This window comes from Herpailurus yagouaroundi, unplaced genomic scaffold (assembly GCF_014898765.1).
Source record: "Herpailurus yagouaroundi ecotype Mexico unplaced genomic scaffold, PumYag 77, whole genome shotgun sequence".
In the NCBI taxonomy this organism is placed as follows: Eukaryota; Metazoa; Chordata; class Mammalia; order Carnivora; family Felidae; genus Herpailurus; species Herpailurus yagouaroundi.
The window spans coordinates 31,367,465-31,394,450 of record NW_024412388.1 but is presented as its reverse complement, the minus strand read 5'-3'; the positions used below and the strand labels follow the sequence as shown (position 1 = coordinate 31,394,450).

At 44.1% G+C, this 26,986-nt stretch overlaps 1 protein-coding gene across 1 annotated transcript in view; it reads right to left on the bottom strand.

The window, feature by feature from the left end:
* The window catches only part of SMAP2 (small ArfGAP2), a 48,161-nt gene extending 37,616 nt beyond the window's left edge, over positions 1–10,545 (bottom strand). Inside the window, exon 1 of the mRNA XM_040469784.1 lies at positions 10,443–10,545. Coding sequence (XP_040325718.1) covers positions 10,443–10,545 — 103 coding nt within the window. The remainder of the gene's footprint in view (positions 1–10,442) is intronic.
* Between the last annotated feature and the right edge of the window lie 16,441 nt (positions 10,546–26,986).

The following is a 26,986-nucleotide window of genomic DNA, read 5'->3' as shown; positions in this document are numbered from 1 at the left end:
ATGGTGCCTGAGGGATCCAGTTCTCAGTCTTTCAGATTAAGAAATTTCTTTTTGAAAGTTCTGACTTGAAATTAAGGAAAAAAAAATCAACAAAGTATTCTCCAGTTGGGCTTATGAAATCCAATACTTTCTAAATAAACCATATCCTATATGCATTCAAAAGCAAACCAGAATACCCATAAGAAATATACAAACTGGGTGGGGAAAAGAGGGCTATGGTCAACAAAAACAGTCAGAGAACTATTTAACATTACCTGAAAACGAAAAGCAGCAGCGATATTAAAGTCTTATTACTACCCAGTGACATGTTACAAAGGCGAGATTCCAGGGCAAGTTTCAGCCACACACGAGGGAGGATGGGGGGAGGGGGAGCAAGGGAGAGGAGTGCTGGACAAACTGAAGACAACCGCCAGGCAACCTTACACTGATGGATGGCCACAGCTGAAGGTAGATTTGGCTCATCTCTGGGGTTTTCCACTGGGAAGGGACCTGCAGTTCAGCCATCAATGGACCAGCATCCACAAAGCCTGTGGGGAAATACAGGAGCCAGAAGAGTGGGGTAGGGAAGGAGAAAGTTTGGAAAATGGAAGAGTCAAACACAGTAGCAAAATGTTGTAACTATTAAACATGAGGCTTCAAAAAATGCATAGATGTACCTCTTAAATCGAAATGGACTGGCTGAAAAGAACTGGTACTTTGGGAAGCAGTCTGATACGCTTTTTAGAATACCAAATTACACTGTAATTACATCTGTGAATTGTACCTGCCAAGAGGAAATTAATTTTGGGAGGAAAGAGAACAATGAAATCTGCAATTTTTATAGACGGTGACTTTACTCAGAGTCCCTTACCCCGTCGCCTCTGTGGAAAATAACAGCCTGAAGAGAAATATACTCACACTCTACTGAAAACCTTTGCTGGCCTAGTTCCACCAATTCCATTAACGTAGCAGGGGCCCAAAGGCAGGTGACCTGATTGACAAAAAAAGCCCTTCTAGAAAGTGCCAAACTTCTATCTTGTAACTCATTAAACATTTTATAATCAAGAAGAAAACTACTAGCAGTACCTTGGAAAGCTCTGCCTTTAAATGGAACAGCGGCAACCTTCCTTAGAAGACAAAAAATACTTTTCAGGTCCAGTATAGAAGAAAGTGGATCAGGTGATCTCACCTCCCTCCCCCAGTGCTAACCTATCTGAAGCTGTGGGGGGAAAACCCCAGACGAACCAATAACACTAGTTAAAATGATGTGTAGCACAAGGAAAATTAGCTCCACTGCAATTACTTTAACTGTCAAGGAAAGTCTCATCTGCACCATATTAGAAGGCTGAAATCCTTAAAACTTTCTTTGTACATCTTACATGTTATTGACTCAAGTCTACAACAATTTCCGTTGTAGATGAGACAAGCTTAGTGTATGTGTACACACACACACACACACACACACACACACACACACACACACACACACAATCATGCCCAACACTTCCCAGGATCGACAGGGTGGGAACTTATTTTCTGAGTACCCAAACTGATAAACTGCTCCTAGAGTGAAAAATAGCGAAATACAGATTCAACAGAAGCCAATTCTCCCGGTCACACATCCTCATTATATAGGATGCCAGCTCAATAACTGAGTTGTTACGTTACTTCCTGGGACTAATTATTTTTTCAGCAACCGTTAAGATTCTTTAGAAGCACACAAGGTCGTATCTGCCTGAAAACACTTATCTCTTGTCCAAAATAACTCAACTATTTACCTATAAAGAGAAAGAATAACATCTTGGAGATTTTTTTTAAGTGCCCCTGTGCCTTGCCTGTTTCCACTTGGATCCTACCCCTGCTCCACTCTGTCAGTGGGACCTACATCTCCCAGGCTCCCTTGCCAACCGATTTCTGGGTAAGTTCCATCAATGGGACGCACCATAGTGAGGGACCTCTGAGGTTAAGAGGGAGGAGGAAGAGGGAAGCCAGGGTAATGCTCTCTTACAGGGTCACAGTTCCAGCTGCACCACACAGCTTTGCTTTCTGTGCGTCTAGCTTACACCAGATAGCTCAGACTTCTGGCCTTTGGTGACACGAGCACCTTCTCATTTCCTTAGGGGCACAGTAGCTCCCCGGTGTTGCTAATATCTGGGTTGCCTCACCAGCCCATTTACCTGCTAAGCTTTTATATCATCCATTACGTATGTTACTATTACGTATGTTAGATCCCCTCTGCTTGTACTACCTACAGTGGTTTCTGTTTCCCTGACAGGTCCCGGACTTTAAAACATATTTTAAAACTTAACTTTCTTAAGAATTAAACAACTATCCAGATAATCTGTAAAAGATTTCTTCTAGTAAGAAACAAAGGTTTTATAATGACAAGATCAATTCATTCATTCAAACAAATATTTACTAAGAGCTACATCTATGCCTGCCCCTGTAGAGCTTACATTCTAGTGGACATGTTAATTGTGGCACATTATAATTTTTTTAAATGTATCAGTATAGGAATATTTCTTTAACAATAGAGGAATTTGGTAAAAGTGAATTAACTTTAAAGTGTTCTACTCTACATAGATTGGTTCCTACCTTTTCAGTGTGGTAAGCTGAACTGTCACATTCCAGGGCCAATACAGAACTTCTTCAAAATTAGTATCTACATAAACTGGCCACTTGCTCAAACAGAAGTACAACTGTGATAAGGATTTAAGCAGACACAATAACAGAAGTTAGGCACTGTATGCTCAGAATGTAACACATGTGTGTGCGTTACGCAGATTCTTTCTTGGCGTCTTTATTATGGGGGGATATCATTTGAAGGAATTGAGTCTGAGTCCATTGAACAAGTCACTTTATCCCGTGTCTATGGCACAGGTAGGTTCCATCAACATAACATACAGAGCCAACTGCAATGTGCATAATGAGTAAAGTGTTGCAGTCACCAACTGCATGACATCATTTCCAAGAGGGAATTTTCAGGCAGAAGAATAGGAACAGACCATGACTCATGTGGTGAACAGTTATATAGACAACTGTGCCCAAGAAAGCTGCCACCTACATATCATAATGACATCAGATGAAAAATGCAGAAAGAAAGTAATTTTCTGGTTTATTGGAAAGCAACATGTTTGCTGAAAAGTGCACTGAGAGATCAGGCTGCAAGCTACCTGCTTACACCTCCTAAGCACTCAGCAACCAAGAGCACACATCAAATATTCAGCACTCTTAAACCGCTTGAGTATCTAAGCATGCTCAGCCTCAAAATCAACGTCGTCAACTCCAGAAATGACATAATATCTACTGCTGGCATTTCACTAGACTTTTCTAAGATCATTTAATGTACTCGTGAAGGCACACTTCCATATTGATCTTGTGGGCACAATATTGAGACCTTTCTTACTACTCATCAATTAGAAAACATTTCATGTCTGCAATACTTATTATTCCATTTGAGTAGCAGGTAGACTTTCAGTAGTATGGGCTTCTTACACAGCAGAGGGTCTAAAGCATATCCATAATCTCAATACTATACACCAAATCAACTACAGGGCTAGGATTTTAACCTTATTGGCCCCTGACTACCTGTCAAAACCTTTATCCCTTGCCACTTCCCAACATGTAGTCAAAATATACTAGAGAATCAATCTCTCTCTCTCTCTGTCTCTCTCTCTCTGTCTCTCTGTCTCTCTGTCTCTCTCTCTCTCTCTCTCTCTCTCACACACACACACACACACACACACACACACTACTTTGGTAGCTTTGCACATTCCATTTTCCTCTGCTTAGAATGCAAAGTCCCCTAAATTCACCTAGCAAAGTCATGCTTATCATTCAAGACACAGCCTACACAGCCTTTGAAGTCATGACTTCCTGAGGCAGACTTGTTTGCTTTCTCCAGTCTTTCCTTTCTCCCTGCACACAGTGCCATCATGATAATACTACATTGCATCATTATCAGTTTACACATCTGCTTCCCCATTCAACTGTGTAATCCTTCAGACCAAAGGCCCTAGCTCTGAATCTACCACATATCCTGGTACAGTGTCTGACGCAAAGTAAGTGCTTAGAAATATTTTCAGAAAGAATATATATGGTGTGGATTTGAGGTTTGCAGAGTTCCGCCTAAATGATAAGGTATTTTGTACCCTATCCCACTGCCACCGAATGTTGTTTAAAGGACAAGGAGAACAAATAGGAAAGCATCTCCCAGGGAACAGGCTTAACAAGTTGATATTAAAAGACAGTCTAATGAGGATTTTAATAAATTACTTTCAGTGTAACTGTGTCAACCCAGCCATGACTGTTAGAGTTAAGGTGCATTTGCTGTAAAAACCCAGAAACTTATTTGATCTTGGCCGGAGAAGAGTGTTTAACAACTAGAGATGGACACAAAACTTCTTCTGTTGTCTAGACTTGATGGAATTTTTTTAACCTCTCAAAAGGTGTCACAAATATAGGTAAAATAATTAAAAACTGATAGGAAAGTTCATGTTCTAAAAAATGCTACTTAACAAGCAATGACTTAACTATCAACACAAAACAAATATAAAGCAAAGCCAGAAATTAATTTACTGGAGTTAAAATTTAGGACTACTTTAGAAAATCTCTACATAAAGTTCCCTGGTCTAATCTTTCATACAATTTTGAAGAGTGAGGAAAAATTCCGAGACCATCCTCAAGGGTACCATAAAGTACATTTGCAAAAATGCCAGAACCCCCATATATAGGAAATGGTTTTGGCTTAAAGACTAGGGAATTATTGAGTGAGTCATTCTAACCATGGCTTCCAGTCACCAGAGTATTTAAGGGCATAAAATCAGAAAGTGAAACAACTAAACCCAAGGCCGCATCAATCAGACCAGCAATGGTGATAGCAAGTGATGCTTACATTTGTGGAACATTTATTTTACAAGGCACTTTCATTTTTCAAGTCAGGAAAATTCAGGGCAGTGCTGAAGGCCACAAAGCTAAAACAAGAGTGAAGGAGTTTAATTGGATGTTTCAACATCAAGTCTGCAGCCCCTTCCATTCCTATACTTCTTTACCACCTGAAATGTGGTAAATATGTGCTATGGACAGACCTAGGACATTTTCTAAAATGACTCCAACAAGAGCAGATGTTTCCAAATCACTTAGGCATATCTTTGAACTTAATCAAAATATCCTAGGTATCACCTTAGAAAACACCTGGAGAGAATGAAGAAGCTCCTGAATGTGCATGGACAGAGCACCTGCATGCTGTCCATAGTATACTACTGATTGAAAATGAACTGTAATATTACTCCCTGCATGAAAGCACTGAAAAAGCATATAATTAAATGTAGTTGCTTGTAGGGTGCTTGGCTGGCTCAGTCAGAGGAGCTTGTGACTCTTGATCTTGGGGTCGTAGGTTCAAGCCCCACACTGGGTACAGAGATTACTAAAAGAAGTAAACTTTCAAAAAAGTAGTTGTTTGTATATATATCATCTCTCAAAAATCACATAAGGTATTATCAAAAGTGGTTACTTCGAGGAAGGGAAAATGGTGGCTAAAGGATCAGGGATTATTTATTTTTCATTTTTTAAACATTTATTTTTGAGAGATGGAGACAGAACATGAGCAGGGGAGGGGCACAGATAGAGGGAGACACAGAATCTGAAGCAGGCTCCAGGTTCTGAGCTGTCAGCACAGAGCCCAACGTGGGGCTAGAACTCATGAACCACCAGATCATGATCTGAGCCGAGGTCAGTGCTTAACTGGCTGAACCTCCCCCCCACCCCAGGTGCCCCAAGGGATCAGGAATTCGAATACAACTTTTTCTGTCTACGGCCACACCACCCTGAATGCACCTGGATCTAGTCTGATCTCAGAAGCTAACCAGGGTTGGGCCTAGTTAGTAGTTGGATCGAAGAATACAACTTTTTCTTGTACATATTTGCCTTTGAAGCTTTTACATTTTGAACCACAGGACAGTGATATCTCTTAAATTTAAAAGTATAGGGGCTTCTGGGTGGCTCGGTCGGTTGAGCTTCCAACTCTCAATTTCAGCTCAGGTCATGATCCCAGGGTTGTGGGATCGAGCCCTGAGTTGGGCTCCACGTTGAGCGTGGAGCCTGCTTAAGATTCTCTTTCTCCCTCTGCCCCTCTTCCCCGCTTACACTCTCTTTCTCTCACAAAAACACAAAATTTTAAAAATAAAATAAATTTAAGAACATATAATGGAAACTGGAACAGAAGCAATGGTTAGGTAATTCAAGGTAAAACATTTCAGAGACAGGATGCAGCAGAAGGGGAAAGTACCAAATATTACAAAGTTTCTGTCAAACTCCAGAACTCCATGTGGTATTTCACAGTCTGTAGTAAATATTCCACAAGACCATCAAATCTCTTCCATTTTAATTCTCTGCTCATTAAAAAGCTCTCAATTTTTTTAAAAAATTTGACACTGAGAGAGTAACGTCCCATTAGTGGAAACAGGTATTCAGGTCATGACAAAGATCCTTACATGGTAAGTAAGATAGTGTCTAGTTTAAACCAGTCTCTGAAGAGGTTGATTAGTAGGAGTCATTCCAGGGCCACTGACTATGGAACTACAGAGTTAAGATTAAGCCTTGGACTAGTACAACCCCACAAGGTTCTATCCAAAAATGGGACCCAGCCTCAACTGAGTAGAGCTACCATTGGCATATCTGGAATTTTTAGTAAGCTTGTCCTTTGTTCTATCACTACTTAAATCAGTCCAAAAATTTACCCAAAAGGTCACAATATCCTTGGGTGAGGAGGAAACCATATCTTTGGACCTAAAAGTAAGTCAAAGCACTTAAAAAAAATTTTTTTTTTCAACGTTTATTTATTTTGGGGACAGAGAGAGACAGAGCATGAACGGGGGAGGGGCAGAGAGAGAGGGAGACACAGAATCGGAAACAGGCTCCAGGCTCCGAGCCATCAGCCCAGAGCCCGACGCGGGGCTCGAACTCACGGAGCGCGAGATCGTGACCTGGCTGAAGTCGGACGCTTAACCGAATGCGCCACCCAGGCGCCCCAACAAAGCACTTTTTAAAAGGTAGTAACAAAGCAGCTTCCTTTGCCACACAGGAATCACTTCAGTGCCTTAGAAGTCCCAGAAACTGGTGAGTCTTGTGTTCAAGAGAGTTAAAAATCCCAGGACCAACAAAGCTCATACTACGTAAAGAACACACATGCTTGTTTTCTACTCTGGTGTTCACATTACATATCTAAAGATAGTAACACCCTTAAGCAAGTATAAGATTTTAAACAGAAGAGCCATTACCAAAGGGTTGTTTTAGAACATCACAAAAATACCTGCTCATAGGTCTGCAGCCCAGGGCTATATTATGTGATTTAATATTAGTGGATTAGTAATCACTCACCAAGTTCTGTATAGTTAGCTCTCAATTTCTAAGTAAGAAACAACATGAGACATAGGGACAAATAAACTCAGATCTGAATCTCATTTTCCAAACCCAATAGTTTTTAAATACCTCCTCCCACTACATGTATTTTTTACCAGAGCTAACAGGTAACTTAATCTCCTGATATAAGTGTCTCTTCCATGGACACTTCCATGGAAGTGTCAACTTCCATGACCCGGTAGTTGTCTACATGATCATTATGGAAACCAAAATGAGGAAAGAGGAGGAAAATGAGTGACAAAGATTGAAAGAGTGGAAGGAGCTAGATTATTCACAAAATGGATAAACTGAGGCTTCATCAATGTGTAATTTAACTGAATTGAGAGATGACTTGCGGCACCTGGGTGGCTCAGTCAGTTAAATATCCGACTTTGGCTCAGGTCACGATCTCACAGTCTGAGTTCGAGCCCCGCATCAGGCTCTGTGCTGACCGCTCAGAGCCTGGAGCCTGCTTCAGATTCTGTGTCTCCCTCTCTCTCTGCCCCTCATCTGCTTGCACTCTGTCTCTCACTTTCAAAAATAAATAAACTTTTTTTTTAATTTTTTTTTCAACGTTTATTTATTTTTGGGACAGAGAGAGACAGAGCATGAACGGGGGAGGGGCAGAGAGAGAGGAAGACACAGAATCGGAAACAGGCTCCAGGCTCTGAGCCATCAGCCCAGAGCCTGACGCGGGGCTCGAACTCCCGGACCGCGAGATCGGGACCTGGCTGAAGTCGAACGCTTAACCGACTGTGCCACCCAGGCGCCCCCAAAAATAAATAAACATTTTAAAAAATTAGAAAGATGACTGACACCTTGTCATTACATGTCTACTACAATGGCCAAGTCACTGAAGCCACTAAGCCAAAATGTGAAACTAATTTGTGATAAGAAATCATTTCAGGAGGCAGAATTCTACCATTAATAGCAGTTAAGAAAGTTCACAAGCCAGTAGTTACTAGTTCTCATTAAGAATTAACTAATATTTCATTACCTGATCCCCAGTAATGCTATTAAGAAAGAGTAGTGGAAAGTTTGGGGGAAAGAAGTGATGAATCAAGCTCTCTCTTCCATATGCTATATTTCATTGGAATATGAGTAAGTATGAGTAGTAGGAGAAATGGGGGGTTGAAAGCAGTACTAATCATCAAAATGGCATCTGACTCCCCAAATGTAGCAATGCTCACTCTCGTGGGTTGCTTCACTGTGACTCCAGATCTGTCAACTAAGGACATAAGGGAATGCGAGTAAAGCCAGGAGATACACTCCTAAATTTTAAACTGAATCTTCCAGTAGATCTAGGACAAGATTTAACAAGAGTCAACTATAAGAAATTAACCTACTCAATATAAATTGCCTCTAAAATACTTTTTTTTTTTAAGTTTATTTATGTTTTGAGAGAGAAAGCACCAGCAGAGGAAGGCAGTGAGAGAGGGGGAAGAGAGGATTCAAAGCTGGCTCTGCATTGATAGCAGAGAGCCTAATGTGGGTCTTAAACCCATGAACTGGGAGATCATGACCTGAGCCGAAGTCCACCACTCAATCAACTGAGCCACCCAGGCTCCCCGATTCTAAAATACTTTTTAAAGCAAATTCTTGCTACAGCAAAAATTCAGGAAAGAGGTCTGGGGACCTTTTTCCTAAGAGCACATGCCATTTATCTATTAGCAGAGGGCATCAAAATATACTACTAGGTATTTAAATCTATGTGTCCCTGTTCTCCTTTCATAACCTCATGTTTCTAAAATAAAAGGTAATTACCTAAAGGTATGAATTAGGCATGTCCTTCCTTTCTCAATATTGATAAATACAAATACATTTGAATCTTTGTTGTATACTGTGTGCCCAATATGCTATATGGCAAAGGACTGTGGTAAATCCACTGCATTATGAACAGAAGCAAATTAACAATAGCTCCCCAAATAGAACTATCCCCTTCTCCCCAAAGGGAAAAGTATTTTCTCAACTTCTCCAATTGTATTCCAAAGAATTCAGAAGGAAAATAAGGAAACAAAATATTTACAGAATCTCGTATCTGTACATTTTGGGTGCATATAACCAAGGTTTCACTTATAACCAAGCTTTCCTATCATACTGATTTTTAATGGGATCAAATCATGAATCTTTGAGGACACAGAAAACAAAGACTAAATGGCTTTGCCCATTTACAATGATCGCATTTCACCTTTGGAAGGGTAAGCATCATGGAACAACATATTTGATGCATCCACTGCTTCCTTCTCTCTACTGACTAAACAGGATCCTGCACTTCAGCCACAATGTGCCAGTTTCTGCCACCACACACACACACACACACACACACACACACACACATATTAGGCTTCCAACGCACTCCACGGCCAGGGCCAGGCTGTCTAGAAATCCGCACTGTGTCACTGCATAAGGCAGGTACCCACTTCACATATCCAGAAAGAAAGCTACCCATGCACTCTGACAGAGTTCAGCAAGGCTGTAAAATGACAGAAGGAGCTGCTACGCAAGTAGCGGGCAGCAACAATCACCACCTTAAAAAATTATTTAAGCAGTTTTTCTACCGTCATGTCACTTCCCTCCTCCCCCTCCCTCCCTCTCTTCCTCCCCCGCTCTCTGCCTCTCCGCCCCCCCCCCCCCGCCAACACACACCCACACACACACAAAACACACCCACACACTCGCCAGTTCCTCGTCCTCCCCCCCCCTCCCCTCCCGCCCCCAGCTTTGCAAGTGGAAGGCGGTGAGCTCTGGGTTGCCTCTAAATGACAGTCGGCCCAGAACTCCTTCGGAGCCCTGACATACAGACATTCTCACCTGCACACACCACGCCACTTCCACCCCCATCATCACCGGCCCTCCCAGGCACTCACACTCGCCCTCGCAGCCTCTCCCCACACCATCCCGGCGCCGCAGAACACGCGGCAGCCTCATCAGTAAGAGTAGCACGCCTTACCATTTAACGTGATTCGGGCGGCCTAAGCTCCAGAAACCCCCTCCCCACACAAGCCACCTCCCAGGCGCGGCCGGAGGCTAGCTACACCCCGTGCCCGCCAGGAGGGATGCGCTACCTTTGGACTGGCAGTCGGCACAGAACTTGTTATCCTCCTCCAGCAGCAGGTTGGCCAGGACCGCCTGGTACCGATCCACGTCCTTCACCGACTTGCCCGTCATGGCCAGGGTGCCGGCGGGGGCAGAGGGCGAAGCGCCCTCCTCGCCCCCAGGAACCCCTGCCTCAGTTCGGAGGTGAGGACTCCGGGTCCCCCGCCCAGGGGCACCTCCTGAGCGGGGGGAAAAGCCCTCCCCCTCGGGCCGGGCCGGTAGCCCCCTTCTCTTGTCAGCCGCGCCCGCCCCCCACTCTGCAGCCCCCTCAGTGCGGCGCCCCCTGGCGGGCTCAGGGAAAGGCCCGAGTCCAGAGGAGGCTGCCGGACTAGAGACCCTCAGCCCAGGCAAACGGGGCACTCCTGGGCGCGCAGAGACGCCGCCTGGCCTGCCTGTCTGCGGGCCGTGCGTCCCGCGCCTCGGTTTCCCTGGCAGCTGCCGCCTGCTCTGCCACCACCTCCGCCGCCTACTTCCGGCAGCTCTTCCTCTCCACCTCCACCCAGCCCAGCCCGCGCATGCGCCCCGCCCTTACCGCGTCGCCCTGGGCTCTTCCCTCGGCTCCGCCTCTCAAGAACCAAGCCAGGCAGAAGTGAGGGGCGGAGCTTGTGGTGGGCGGAGAGAGGACAGGGCACGCCCCCTAAGTGTCCTTGGAAAAGAATGAATGGAGCCTGGCAGAAAGCTGGTGGAGGGAGTGGAAGAAAGTGAAGAGAAACAATTAACATTTGCTGAGTTCTTACTATGTGCCAGGCTTTGTGCTAAGTGCTTTATATGAATTATCCCAATATAATCCTCAAAACACACGTCTCTATGAGTTAAATATTTATCATTCTTATGTAACCTGAGGGTTGTGGCTACTCCAAAGTTGTCCAGCTTATTCTTTTCTTCAACAGCCAAATGGAGGGCCCAAGCCCCTAATCCACCATAAGGGGGACAGCACATCTTCCCCCACGTTTTCAGAGGATTCTGGTCACCTCTCACTGGTCCCACTGAATTCTGGGTTCCCCTGCTCATTGGATTTCCTGCCATCTTTGGACATTGTTTGCCTAGATACTTTTTTTCATTTCTTAAATCCTCCCCAAACAGTGCTGTTTTGTGCAGCAGACTTTCACTGAAGGTTATCTGGGGGGATGTGGTGGAGAGGAAGGGTGATTACAGCAAAACAAATGGGGAACTACTTAAAATGACTATTAAACATCAGTGTCCAAAACCGCCCTCACTACACAGAACTTCTCCACAAAAGTCTCTTTCTTTAGGGATCCACCTGCTACCTGGCAAGTGTTTTCATTCATTCATTCACTCAGCAAATTGTTACTGAGAAACTTCTAAGTATCAGGCACTGGACTAAGGGAAAGGGAACAACAAGATCCAATTAGTAGTTTTAAAAGATCACTCTGGCTGCCGTGGGAAGAATGGACTGGGGAAGCTGGTAAGACCAGATTCTCATAGTTCTCTCTAGTGAAACCCTCTCCTCCATCTCTTTACTTTCTCCCAAGCCCAGGCTTCCCTCAAAACTTTCATCTCATCAGTAGAAAACCAACACTTTCTATTTATTGATCAAAACTATTTACTTGTCAGGTGCCTGGATGGCTCAGTTGGTTAAGCATCCAACTTGAGCTCAGGTCATGATCTCACAGTTCATGAGTTCAAGCCCCACATGGGACTCTGCACTGACTGCTCAGGGCCTGGAGCCTGCTTCAGATTCTGGGTCTTCCTCTCTCTCTGCCCCTCCCCTGTTTGTGCTCTTTTTCTCAAAAATAAATGAACATTAAAAAAAAAACTCCACAAAAACATTTGCTTCTCTGTCTAATCCTCTTCTCTTCTATTTGTGCTTAGGAGACTTGACTTTCATAAACACATAAGTTTTTCCTAAACAAAATCTCAGTTCTTTCTCTGGAAGGAATTCTGCCTTTCTCCTAAGCTAATTAAGCTAATTTTCTCAACCTGAATGAGCTTGTAATAATTTTTCAACTTATTTAACTTTTCTGACATTAACATGTGGTTTTTTAATGTTATTTATTTTTGAGAGTGAGAGGGAGACAGAGGGCGAGTAGGAGAGGGGCAAAAGAGCGGTGGAGACACAGAATCCAAAATGGGCTCCAGGCTCTGAGCCGTCAGCACAGAGCCTGATGCAGGGCTTGAACTTACCAGAGGTGAGGTCACATCTGAGCAAAGTCAGATGCTTAACTGACTGAGCCACCCAGGCACCCCAACACGTGTTTGTTTTTTTATCTGTGTTTATTGGGGCCCCTAGGTGGCTCAGTCAGTTCGGCATTGGATTTCAGCTCAGATCATGATCTCCTGGTTCGTGGGTTAGAGCCCTGCATCAGGCTCTGTGCTGACGTCTCAGAGCCTGAAGCCTACTTTGGATTCTGTGTCTCCCTTGCTCTATCTCCCACCCCACTCGCACTCTGTCTGTCTCTCCAAAGTAAACAAACATTTAAAGAAAAAAAATTTTAAGTTGTATTTATTTATCATGAGTAGGACAGAGAGAGAGAGCATGAGCAGGGGAGGGGTGGAGAGAGGATCCCAAGCAGGCTCCACAGTGTCAGCACAGAGCCCAACACAGGGCTCAGACTCACAAACCACGAGATCAGGACTCCAACCGAAATCAGGAGTGAGATGCTTAACCGACTGAGCCACCCAGGCGCCCCTAACATGTGTTTTATAAACGAGCAAACTGAGGCTTAGAATAATGAACTCTCTCATCCAGTGAGTAGTATAGCTGGGATTTTAAATGTAGATCTCTGTAATTCCAGATAGCAGTGCCAGGTTTTGCTTATGTTATTTTTTATAATCCTCAGAAAAACCCATTAAGGTAGGTATTACCGTAATCATGTTCAAGAAATGATGAAACAGAGGCTCAAGTTGATGAAACAGAAGCTCAAGATTATCCCGTTAATTGTTGTAAATGTATCTTAGCTCAATCCCTCCTCATCTCCATCCCTTCACTATGCAAATAGCTGTCCTGCCTTAGTCTAACCCTATAGTTTCAATTTCAATGAGAGCTTTCTCAATAGCAAATCTGATTGAGTCATGCCCTCTTGCTTAAAAATCCTTTAGTGGCTCTCCATCATCTGACAGCACTTCTCAAAATTTCCCATCTAGTGAGAAACTACATAGTCTGGTGGTTAAGCTCACAGGCCACAGGACCAGAATGGGTAGGTTTAAATCTTCAGCTTTACCGTTTACTGTCTGTGTGACTTTGATCAGGTTACTTAGCCTGTCTGTACCTCAGTTATTTCATCTATTAAATGGGGATGATAATAATATTAATAGGACCTATTTCGCAGAATTGTTATGAGGCTTAACTAACGCCTGCAATATGTATTTTTTAATGTTTTATTTATTTATTTTTGAGAGAGAGAGCACAAGCAGGGGAGGGACAGAGAGAAAGAGAGAGAGGGACACAGAATCTGAAGCAGGCCCCAGGTCCTGAGCTGTCAGCTCAGAGCCCGATGCGGGGATCAAATCCTGAGATCATGACCTGAGCCAAAGTCCAACGCCTAACTGACTGAGCCACCCAGGCACCCCGTGCCTGCAATATATTTGGAACGGCTCTTGCCACAAAGTGAGTGATAGACAATTAATTCTCTTCACTAAATATTTCTGGCTTTCTGCCTTCTGGGCTCATGGTAGGATTTTCTTTCTTGGCTCTCTTATGGTTGGTTGTGGCCAACGAGTTTGAGCAAAAAGGATATGTGTCACTTCATGTCCAAATCATTTATTTGCTGCTTTGAGACTCCTCTGATTCTCTTTGCCCCTGGCATGGCGACCATCAGCCTTCATGATCGTGGTTGTCTCAGTTCAGAATGCCATAATGGAATATCATAGATCGGGTGGCTTGTAAACAACATAAATATATTTCTCACAGTTCTGGAGACTGGGAAGTCCAAGATCAACATACCAACAGATTTCATGTCTGCTGAAAGCCCACTTCCTGATTCATAGACAGTGACTTCTTGTTGTATCCTCATGTGGCAAAAGCTGCGAGTGCTCTCTGGGATCTCTTTTATTTATTTATTTAACAAAATTTTTTCAACATTTTCATTTATTTTCAAGAGACAGAGAGAGCCAGAGCGAGCGTGGGGGATGGACAGAGAGAGAGGGAGACACAGAATCCGAAGCAGGCTCCAGGCTCTGAGCTGTCAGCACAGAGCCTGACGCGGGGCTCGAACTCGTGGACCGCGAGATCATGACCTGCCAGAGTCGGTCGCTTAATCAACTAAGCCACCCAGGCACCCCTCTGGGATCTCTTTTGTAAGGGCACTGATCCCATTTATGAGGGCTCCATCCTTGTGGCCTAATCACCTCCCAAAAGCCTCACTTCCTAATACCATCACATTGGGATCTCAACGTATGAATCTGAGGAAGTAAACATTCAGTCCTGAATTCCAGAGGGGCTAATAAGCAAGAGCCCTCTGTCAACACACAAAGGAAGGTAGGTAGCATGAGCAAGAAATGAGTCTTCTTTCTGTCAAACCACTGAATTTTGTTTGTTTACCATGGCATAACCTACCTATCTTTTTTTTTTTTTAATCCTTATTTATTTTTGAGAGAGAGACAGAGCATGAGCAGGGGAGGAACAGAGAGAGGAGGAGACAGAATCTGAGGCAGGCTCCAGGCTGCAAGCTGTCAGCACAGAGCCTGACGTGGGGCTCAAACCCACAAACTGTGAGATCGTGACCTGAGCTGAAGTCGGACGCTTAACCGACTGAGCCACCCAGGCACCCCATAATCTATCTATCTTAACAGATACATCAAGTATTTGCTATTATTATTATTATTATTATTATTATTATTATTATTAGAGGAAAGTGAATGCATATCCCAGGGTCTGAGGATATGGCTAAAGCAAATTTCTTCTCTTCCCAAGTACAGATTTTGTTTTTGAAGTCTTGGATTTTACCTTGACAATTCTTACAAAACAGTTCCCTTTATTCCATAATATGATTGTGTTATTTTATCATAAAAGTGATTCACATTAGTTACCGCCAGAGAGAAGAGCCTCCTCTCTGTCTCAGTGGCTGCTGAACCAAGTTTGGTCACCTTGTATCTGTGGATTTCAAAAAACTGGGATGAATTGGAGAAACCTAACACCACCTATCATGCTTGACTTCCAGATGGTTTATATCTGAGTATTTTGAAAACCCAACTCTTAGAAATAAGAGGACTAAACAGAAACTTTTTAAAACTGTTATATTATAGTAACCACTGTGACAAAATGCCCAGAATACTACCAAAAAGGTGGTATGGTGAATATTTTGGGACTACTGCTATTGGAAATTTTCATTAGTGTATCATCATCTTGTTAAGAGGTCAAATCTTGAGTCATATGTTGAACTAAACCAGCTTCTTTATTTATTTTTTTTTAACGCTTATTTATTTTTGAGACAGAGAGAGACAGAGCATGAACGGGGGAGGGTCAGAGAGAGAGGGAGACACAGAATCCAAAACAGGCTCCAGGCTCTGAGCTGTCAGCACAGAGCCCGACGCGGGGCTCGAACTCACGGACCGTGGGATCATGACCCGAGCCGAAGTTGGCCGCTTAACCGACTGAGCCACCCAGGTGCCTCAGAACTAAACCAGCTTCTAATCGACTGGTCAGTCACTTTACCTGAATAGGGTACTACTCATAAAATGACTTTCATTAAGAAAGTTGGATAATTATGTTCCCCCACTTTACTGCTATCTCTGTTCTATTTGTCACATGTAAATAAATGAACTAAGGGTCTCAAATAAACTCATAGTCCTTCCAATCAACTCTCTTCAACCAACCCTCAAACTTTTTTCTTAGTGTAGAGAATTTGTGACATTTGAAAGCCTCCCCTGCCTTCCAGTGGATTGAGTGTTCAGCCTTGAATACATATGTCTGCTGCACAAGCCAACTCTTTGAGCCCTGGGGTTGAGCTACATGACCCTCCTCTCCTCTTCCAGTTCCTATGTGTCAATTTCCACAGCCTGACACTCTTGGAAGAGCGTCAGTTTTCCACAGCTAATGGAGCCCACTGTGAGAAGGCTGGTGTCCCTGTCAACTTCTTGATACTCACAGTACCAAGACTTCTCCGGATTCTAGGCAATCCCTTGCAAAGACAGAGAGAGTGGCTTCTCCCTACCTCTGGGTCACACATTGTCATTTAGGCCCCAGATTACTTGTGTGCAGTCTCATAGTCTTTGTTAAAGACAGCTTGGCTGGCTTTTGAACCTCCCCCTCTAACCTGGGGGCTCAGGCCCATCACCAGAGACCCGAGGACCCTGGTGGGCCCATTGTTCATGCCATACTAACCTACCACTTTCTTCAAAACAATTTGTGCCCCTTACTTCTACTGAACGTCTCCCTCTTTCCTCCTCGCCCCTAGTTTCACAATATAACTGCCCATTACTATCAACCAGCACAGATTCCAGGAGAGGAGACAGAGCTGTCTGTATTAGCAGTGTCTGAATCCCAGCCTAACTCACCACCATTGCAATCTCGCTTCATTGTCCACAGATGCATAATAATGGCCAAACATCACACATGAGCCGTTGCGCTGCACCTCTGTAATGATGTAGGAGAGTGGGCACCTGTATCCATATTTCTTACATTTTCAGGGCTGAGGAAGGACAGAGCAAGTATACCTGGCCTGGGCCTACTTTGGGGCCCTGTTGTATAATGATAGGAACTCACCCCTCACCACATAGCAGAACACTGGGGGGAAAGACAGGATCTTAAGCTTCCAGGAAGGAAAAACACAAGTCACATAAGAAGCATCAGGAATCAGAATGGCACAGAGTTCTCGACAGCAATTCCGGAAGCCAGGAGACAACGGAACATTGCCTCCAAAATTCTGAGACAAAAGAGTTGCCAACCCAGAATTCCATACCAGCCACAGTGTTACTCTAGAGGCAGTTTTGAACAGAGAGACTCTCAGATACACTAGATTTCAAACTTTTACCTCCAGTGCTGGCTGTGCTCTGTTGGCCCTTCCACGTCCACTTTACTCTTAGCCCTGCTGTGTGCAGCGTAAGGCATCAGTGCAACTCGAGGGCAGGCTGGCTTCAGCCAATGGAAGGCATTCTGAGGGAAATCAGAGGGCAGTGGTGGAGGGAGGTTGAATAATTTTCTCTACTCCCTCCCTGCTGGCTGAGCCAACACACCCTAAATGACAGCGAGAGTCTTGTGAGAGTGACCCTCTCCTACAGCTGTGGCCTTTCTGAGAATACCCTCTCCTCTTGCCCTTTTAGGCTTTCTGCTGTTGCTCGCCCCAAGGTACATCATGCTCCTTATTGGTGTTTTTAACCCTGCCCATGCTTCTTTAAACTGTCTTCAACTGCCTCTTTTGCATCAGCCATATGCTTCCTCTTGGAACCCAAACCAGTTCTCCTCCTGTGCACACTTTGTCAAAAATGACAGAGTAAACCTAGGAAAATGGAAAACACCAAATCCTGAAAGCAAAGCATTTAGCACAGGAAAAAGATAAAGGTCATTCCCAGTGTGCTGATGAAGGGAAATTCCAGGGTGACGGTTATGCAGAATGCCTACTCCTGATTAGAGGCGTAAGGCGAACTTTAGAACAGAAAGTGCCAAGAAAAATGAAATTTATAGATGAGCTGATGTGTTGGAACTAAGAGGAAGTTCTCTTCTGTCAGAGGATGAGCGGACGAATTAATCATAGATTCACAGGAAATTTTAAAAAAATTTAAATGGGGCAATTATGGACTCCAAGGGAAAAAAAGTTTAACCAGAAAAGAAGTGTAAGCAAGGTTCATCTATCAATACTGTTTAGCCATGCTATCACAGACATCGAGCATTAATTTAACAAAATTTTGTTATTTAACTATATGGGGAAAAGGTGGGAGAGGAAGTTTATGGCATGGAAAGGGGGGCAGAAATACGAAAAGAAATCTAAATTCTTACCTTCCATAGCAGGAAGTGAATAAACAAAGACAAAAAGGTATATAATACTAGCATAAGCATGTCATTTAGGTAAATTTGTAAATTCCGGAAGAAACACTACAAGAGTTGAGAATGTGGAGCACCTGGGTGACTCAATCGGTTGAGCGTCTGACTCTTGTTTTCGGCTCAGGTCATGGTCTCACAGTTTCCTAGGTTCAAGCCCCATGTCAGACTCTACGCTGACCATTCACGGAGCCTGCTTGGCACTCTCCCTCTCTCTCTCTCTGTGTCTCTCTCCTGCTCGTGCTCTCTCTGTCTCTAAATAAATAAATAAATAAATAAATGGGTTGAAAATGCTTGCTTGGGAGGAGTGGCATCAGGGTGGGTAAGGGCGGGGCAGGGCACTATCATGTGTCATTAAGTTCTACTTTGATTTTAAAATTTTTTATTAACTTAATATTTTAAAACTCCCACAATCTTACTATTGTCAACAGTCATTGACCATTGACACTAAGAGATGTTTCAAAATATTTCCTGTTTGGGTGCCTGGGTGGCTCAGTCAGTTAAGTGGCCAACTTTTGATTTCGGCTCAGGTCCTGATCTCACAGTTCATGAGATCCAGCCCTGCATCGCAGGCTCGGCACCCATAGGGTGGAGCCTGCTTGAGGTTCTCCCTGCCTCTCCCCTGCTCGTGCTCTCTCTCTCTCAAAATAAAGAAATAAACTTAAAAAAAAATATTTGCTGTTGTGGCCATTTTTACTTCATGCTAAGTTAGCCTTGGATGAGCATCCCTCTGGATTTTTCTCTCTGGCCCGCTCCACAGTGTCCAGCTCTCTGTAAGTTCAGAATGCTTTTGAATGTAGATCGTGAGAAACCCAACTAACCAAAGCTTCAACAAATAGTGGTTTTCCGATAGAACGAGAATTCCAGACACGGGAGTTATTTACATGTATTCAGCTACCTGACAAGACCATCAGCGTCCAGACTCTACCATTCTGTTTTGCTATCAGCAGCCTATGGAATTTTCATTCTCATGTTCAGTGGGTCTCAGAGTGTGTTCCCAGCCCAACAGCATCAGCATCACTTGGAAATTTGTTAGAAATGCAAATTCCCAGGCCTACTCCAGACCTGGGAATCAGAAACTCTGGGGGTAAATAACAGCAGTCTATATATTAAGAAGCCTTCTGGGCGATTCTGATGCACATTCAGACTTGAGAACCATGGTGCCTGCGAATCATCTCGTGGTCACAAAATAGTTGTCAAAGCTCCAAACATCACAACATCATTGAAGGCAGGAAGAGGAGAAAAGGAGTGTCTCCAATCTGACTGTTCCTTTTTTTTTTTTTTTTTTATCAGGAAAGAAAACATTTTCTTGGAAACTCCCAGTAGATTTTCCCTCACGACTCCTGGGCCAGAACTAGACTTCATAGCTCAACACCTAACTACAAAGGCAGTCAAAAAAGCATGTATCTGGCTCTCCAGCCCCTATAGGGGGAGGCAGCAAGAGAGAAAGGGCTGGGAATGGCTGTGGTCAGCTAGAAGACAATGTCTCCCACAGGGTCTATGGTGGTCAGGGCCACAGATAACGTCATTCCTGATTCCGATCTGGAAAAGAAGCAGAAGATCTTAAAACTCATCTGCGGGGGCGCCTGGGTGGCGCAGTCGGTTAAGCGTCCGACTTCAGCCAGGTCACGATCTCGCGGTCCGTGAGTTCGAGCCCCGCGTCGGGCTCTGGGCTGATGGCTCAGAGCCTGGAGCCTGTTTCCGATTCTGTGTCTCCCTCTCTCTCTCTGCCCCTCTCCCGTTCATGCTCTGTCTCTCTCTGTCCCAAAAATAAATAAACGTTGAAAAAAAAATTAAAAAAACAACAACAACAACAAAAAAAAACTCATCTGCGAAAGTAGCCTTCTTACCTCCAAATTCCTCAGATGGAAGAATCTGGGACATGGAAATCTTATTCTTATTGATGTTATCTGCCTCTCACGGAACAGTCGTTCTGATCATAATTCATTATGTTAAAATAATCCTTTTCCATCAGAAATGGCTAGGGGAAAGAAGAAGGGGGAAGAGAGACTAGAAACCCTGTCCTGCCACACTGGCTTAAAGAAAACTTTTTACATTTTAACATAGAGATTTGACATTGTGGCTACTTTGACACCATCAACCAAACAGCCCATCAAAATGCCCTATTTAGGTTCACATCACACACAAAAAAGAAGTGCTTAACTCCGCCTTAATAGAATTAATCACAGTTTCCAGGTAATCAAGGAGAACATTCCAGGCAGAAAGATAAGCATGCATTGGTGACAAAGGACAACTGCAAGTTGTTGGACAGGATGCATGTGACGAGCATCAGGAGAAGCCAGAGAAGGAGCAGAGGTCAGATCACAAAGGGTATTGTGGGTTGTGTTGACGAGGTTGGACTTCACACTTTTACTAATATCATTAAAGCATGGAAAGCATCTTTCCTAATATCACTAAAGCATGGAAAGCATGGTACACAAATGGACTTTGGCTCTTTGTCAATGCCCTGCAATTATATGACGAATTTCATGGCTGTGTGGGTATGTGTACTTTTCTGAGGAGTGGGTGCTAGATTTGCAAAGACGTGTATAACCTAGATTAATTTAGGAATTACTTCTTTGAGGATTCAAGGAATTAGTCATTAAATCTTTTTATCACTAGAATTAATTCAGACTCTAGATTCTAGATCCAGGTTAACTAGAAAGGGACAGAGCCCAGACTAGAACCAGGATTCCATTTTTCCATCCAGCGCCCTTTCCTGGGCAATTTCCACAGCAGACTATCTCCAACAAGTGCCAAGAGAGGGACAGGTTCTCCTCCAGTATTTGTCAGGTCACAAAGTTCCTCCTCGCTCCAAAACCTCTCAGTCTTGTCTCTGACACCATTCTCAAACAATGAGAAAGGAAGGGATGAGACATCTTCAAAGAGAGATCCACCAGCTTTCCATCAAAGCTGGGGCACTCCAGAATGGCACCCCAGGAAGACACCAGAAAGTGGAACAGGAGGGGATTTTTCCAAGGGAGTGGGATGAGTGTATGGGCATTTGTCTGTGATTTGCCCCTGTGACTCCTGGTAAAGAATAGGGTCACTTGGCTCTGCTCCCAACCTTGAGTCTTCAGAAGCCTCAACTCTGGAAGCTTGCAATCATTAATTGTAACAAGTGGGCAAGCACGGTGGGGCAGAAGATTATCACCTATTTTTCTTAACTCAAAAAGAAATTGCTTTACAAATATCACAAGGAACAACAGAACTTTAAAAACATTTGTTTAAAAATTTTGTAACGTTTATTTTTGAGAGAGAGAGAGACAGAGACAGACAGACAGAGCGCAAGCAGGGGAGGGGCAGAGAGAGAGGGGGAGACAGAATCCGAAGCAGGTTCCAGGCTGCGAGCTGTCAGCACAGAGACCAACGTAGGGCTCAAACTCATGAACCATGAGATCATGACCTGAGCCCAAATCAGGAGTTGGATGCTTAATCAACCGAGCCACCCGGGCCCCCTTAAAAACATTTGTTTTAGAAGAAGACACAGAAATGTCCTTCACATGACTAAACCTGCTCACCAATGGTGTTATTTTGGTTCTTTTTTATTAATTCCTGAGTAGAAGGATCCTTTTAGGTTCTTAGCCCTTTATGTACCACACACCAGAAATATTCATCCAAGCAGACTCAACAGGCCTTCAAGTAACTTCCTTAGTGCCCTTGATTAGGGGGGATGTCCCTTGACCCAGCTAGTTGGGGCCCTGCTTATGCAAACATATGATACAACTAGTGCCTGAACAGGAAGTGGCCCAGATTTGCAAGCCACCACACAAATTCAGCTTTGCCCCAATAATACAGTCTTCCTTTTGGTTTTGTCTCTTACCAGGAAACAAACATGTCACCCATTCTTGCTTGCCCACTTTCCTCTATTCCTGAAGGCCTCATTGATTCCTGGACCTCTTCTGGCCAAGTTCTTACAGTGTCATGGGGTAGGGACCTCAAGTTTGTACACTGCCCTTCGTATCCTTTGCTGATCTCCAACACAGTGTGATGAGTCTGATCTGAGTCTTATGTATTTGGTGCTAATGCACCCCAAGATACAGCTGGTTCTGCTCAGGTACACTGCTGATCCCTGCTGAAGGTCATGACTGGGGAAACCAGTGATTTCTCTGCTGGCTTGCCTGTTCTGGCCTCTGGTACTGATGATGTATACTATTGGCTTCATCATGTGGCTCATTCAGTGAATTCAGAGCACCTAACCAGGCTACCATTCCATGACTTTTTGAGACAGGGATCCCCTGGCCATATACCCCATATACCCACTGATCCTCACTAGAGGGAAATTCACCCCTTAGCTTCTTATAGGGCTGGAGAGTCCACCCCACCAACCTTGTCTCGGTGGAAAGGTTTGAGACAATGCTTCTCTTCTGACTCAACAGCCCTCTGCCATTCCAACAACTGCCTACAAGCTACCATGTTGGGAAAGGTACTCCTGTAAGTAACCTTAGAAAGGAGGGGGAAAGGGTACTTGGACTGCAGAGAAAATAACATGAGGATTAGAAATAATAAAAGAACTGTCCATTTATTTTCTGTGTGACCCCAGGCAAGATACTTAACCTCTATGTGCCTCAGTGTCCTCATCTTTAACATGGGATTAAAAGAATGGCTATGGGGCACCTTAGGGGCTCAGTTGGTTGAGCGTCCAACTCTTGATTTCAGCCTAGAGTATGATCCCAGGGTTGTGGGATCAAGCATCACATTGGGTTCTGTGCTAAGCATGAAGCCTCCTTAGGATTCTCTCTCTTCCTCTGCCCCTCTCTTCTGCTCACTCTCTCTCTCTCTCTCTCTCATGTAAAAAATTTTAAAATTTTATTAAAAAAAGAAGGGCTATGAAAGTTAGAAACAATGTATGAGAAGATTCTGGGATATTGTAGGTGTTTAACAAGTGGGGCTTATCCTTATTATTAACTATGAACAGTAGATCTATTTTTGACCTCTACTTTATCATTGAAGTATGTGCATTAAATAACATAGCAACAGCATCAACAACAAAAAGCAAAAATAGTAATCTCAGAAAAATTCACAGTAATGCCATTGTGAGAGAACTTAATAAATTAAAAGTCCCAGTAGGAAAATACAGTAGGTGATAGGAGCAGGAACTTTGATTAAAGACAAACAAAATGATCAATAAACATGAAAAGATTTCACTCTCACTAGAAACTACAAATTAATGGAATAATAAAATTGGTTTCATCTGTCCTGTTGGCAAAGGTTTTAAAATTATAATACCCTCATTTGGGCTGGGAGACAGAAAACCAGTAATCAGACCATCTTTTTCCCATTTCATAATCTTTCCTCCTTTGTCAAAGATTAATTGACCATATAATCGTGGGTTTATTTCTGGGCCTTTTATTCTGTTCTATTGATCTATTCATCTATTTTTTGTGCCAGCACCATTCTGTTTTGATTACTACAGCTTTGTACTATGCCTTGAAATCCAGGACAGTGATATCTCCAGTTTTGTTATTTTTCAAGATCGCTTTGGCTGCTTGGAGTCTTCCGTCATTCCATACAAATGTTACAATTATTTGTTTTGGCTGTGTGAAAAATGTTGTTGGTATTCTGATAGGGATTGTGCTACATGTGTAGTTTGCTTCGGGTAGTGTGGACATTTTAACAATACTTGTTCTCCCGATCCATGAGCATGGGATACCTCTCCATTCGTTTGTGTCATGTTCAATTTCTTTCATCCGTGTTTTAACATTTTCAGAGTGCAGGCCTTTCACCTCTTTGATTCAATTTATCCAGAAAGCTGATTTCTAAACCTCCCTCTGCTGCTTGTGGTGCAGCTCTAGGCAACTCACTGGACACTAGATGTGTTGAAGTCATGAGGTCTATAAAGCCCTTAGTGTGATTCTGATTAAAACATCTATATTCATAAACACAGGGTGAAAATATCAGCTAGATCAAAACGGTGCGATCAAAATGCCTTGCACAACCTCCCTGATAACGAAAGGAAAAGAAATTCCTTGGCTCTTGCATGTTTTTCCTATCATAGTAGCAAACTCATCAACGATAAATAAAGACTAGTGTCAGTAAGGGTGTAGAGAAATGGCCAGGTTCATAAACTGTAGCAGGAGTAGAAATTGGTTCCAAGCTTTTTGGCAAGCAGTTTGAAACACTTTTGGAGTGGTATTTCAATGCACACACTGCGGGACAAGTGACTCCTCTTGTGGGGATTGATCCTCCAGAAACAATAACAGGGGCGCCAGAATATGCATCTCCAGTGGCATTCGCTGTAGCATTGCTTGTGTAACCCTAACACATCCTGGGACTCCAGGTAGCCCACTCTCTACATGGAGTCACATTTGAAGAGGTTCAGTCATCAAAAGTAAGCGCCAGTAGAGAGGAATTGCAGTCTTGTGTCTCTCAGAGTGATAAGCTTTTTCATAAGCTGCGGCCACACTTCTCCCTAACGTCCAGGGAGACCAGTCCTCTCCCTGGCCACACCACCAAACGCAAAGCTCTACCTTTCTGTTCCCCTCCTCCTTTCCTCCTGCCTCTCCTGCCCCATCTCTCTACCTGTTCCTGATCCTGAAGCACAAAGCCCGGAGAAGACAGAACTTTGAGTAGGAGGCAAGATAGTGGCAGGGTGAGGGGAGAAGCTAAGCAAAAATGAACTTGAATTTGGTTGCGGAGGGAGTGTTGTTGCTAAGGTTTAGATCAGAGACAGCGCGTTAGTAACTGCAAAAAAAAAAAAAAAATGGAAGCAGTATCAGTGTCCTTCATTAGTGGGAGGTGGCTTTACTATGATGTTGTTATACACAATAGATGCAGGTATTTTAAAAGGAGGGAAATTTTTATGTGCTGATTAGGAAAGAAATCCATGATACATTGATACGTTGAAGAAAAGTAAATTGTGTGTGTGTGCATGCGCGCGCGCGCGTGTGTGTGTGTGTGTGTGTGCTTGTGTGTTTATAGAAAGCACTTGAGAGGAGGGGGGCATTTTTAAGAGGTGGGAGTCTGAATGCTATTTACTATTTTGTTTTTCACAGAGACAATAAAAATTAAAGCGAATAAATGTCAACCTTTCAAGCTGCGGAGTCTCTTTTCCATCAATGGAAAGGAAACTCCTTGACTAGTCTGGAGCGTGACAGTAGTAGCTGGTTGTGTTGCCTCCTGAGCTGGGAAACAACTGAAACCAGCAGTCGTTAGTGGTCTGGCCCCGCGCTCAGCCCTCTCGCTTCTGCTGCTCCCATTCACAGCTCAGATGGCTCCCACTAGCATGATGATGGCCTTGGACGCCTCTGCCAAAATCCTCAAGCAAGTCTTGCAATGACAGCTCACAGAACAGAAGGCGTGAGCTGGAAGGAACTGTGACCATTACTTCTCAGAGCAAACAGTCATGACGGGCCCATTGCATAGTGGACCCTGGCTGGGCAATGAGGACACAACAAAGAGGCAGACACAGTCCCTGCCCTCGGGCATTTAGAGTCTACCAGAGGAGGCTGAGAAGTCCACGGTCATGCCAGGGCCATACGATACACCCTGATGGGGGAAGCACTGGAGCATGTTGTGGGGAGGAGGGGGAGACACATAACCCAGGGGAAGGCTTCTGGAAGGGGGTGATGCCTAACCTAGACCCAAGGTACGGTAAGAGTGAGCTAGCCGAACAGTGACCTTGATGTGATCATGGAAGCTGTGAGGCTGCCAGCAGGCAGTGTGGCTGTAATGCAGGGTGCTTGAGGCAGGAGGGAGGGGAAGGTGAGAGGTGGTGTTTAACAGCAAGAACAACCACATCACAAAGCTGTTCTCCACCAGCCGAGGTAGGAATTTGGTCTGTATCCTGAAGTCTGACAGGAGCCATTTAAGAGTTTTAAGCAGGAGAGGAACATGACTGAGTTTGTTCAGAGAGACCACCCTGGCTAACTTCTGGAGGGTGTGAAGACAGAAGAATCAATCCCCCCTCCAGATGTCCACATCCTGATCCCTGGAACCTCTGATTATGTTACATTACATGACAAAAGGGGTTCTGAAGGTGTGATTAAATTAAGGCTCTTGAGAAGAGGAGACTCTCCTATAACCGCGAGCATCTGTGCAAGTGGAAGAGGGAGGAAGAAGAGAGAAGCAGAGGAGATTTTGTGATGGAAGAATCTCCAGAAAGATACATCATTGCTGGCTTTGGAGACGGAAGAAGGGGGCCACAAGCCAAGGGATGTGGGAAGCCTTTATTTTTTTTATTATTTTTTTTTTTAATTTTTTTTTTCAACGTTTATTTATTTTTGGGACAGAGAGAGACAGAGCATGAACGGGGGAGGGGCAGAGAGAGAGGGAGACACAGAGTCGGAAACAGGCTCCAGGCTCCGAGCCATCAGCCCAGAGCCCGACGCGGGGCTCGAACTCACGGACCGCGAGATCGTGACCTGGCTGAAGTCGGATGCTCAACCGACTGCGCCACCCAGGCGCCCCGTGGGAAGCCTTTAGAAGGGAGAAGAAGAGGGGCTCCTGGGTAGCTCCGTCAGTTAAGCTTCTGATTTCAGCTCGGGTCATGACACCATTCACGGGTTCGAGCCCCACATTGGGCTCTGTGTTGACAGCCAAGAGCCTGGAGCCTGCTTTGGATTCTGTGTCTCCCTC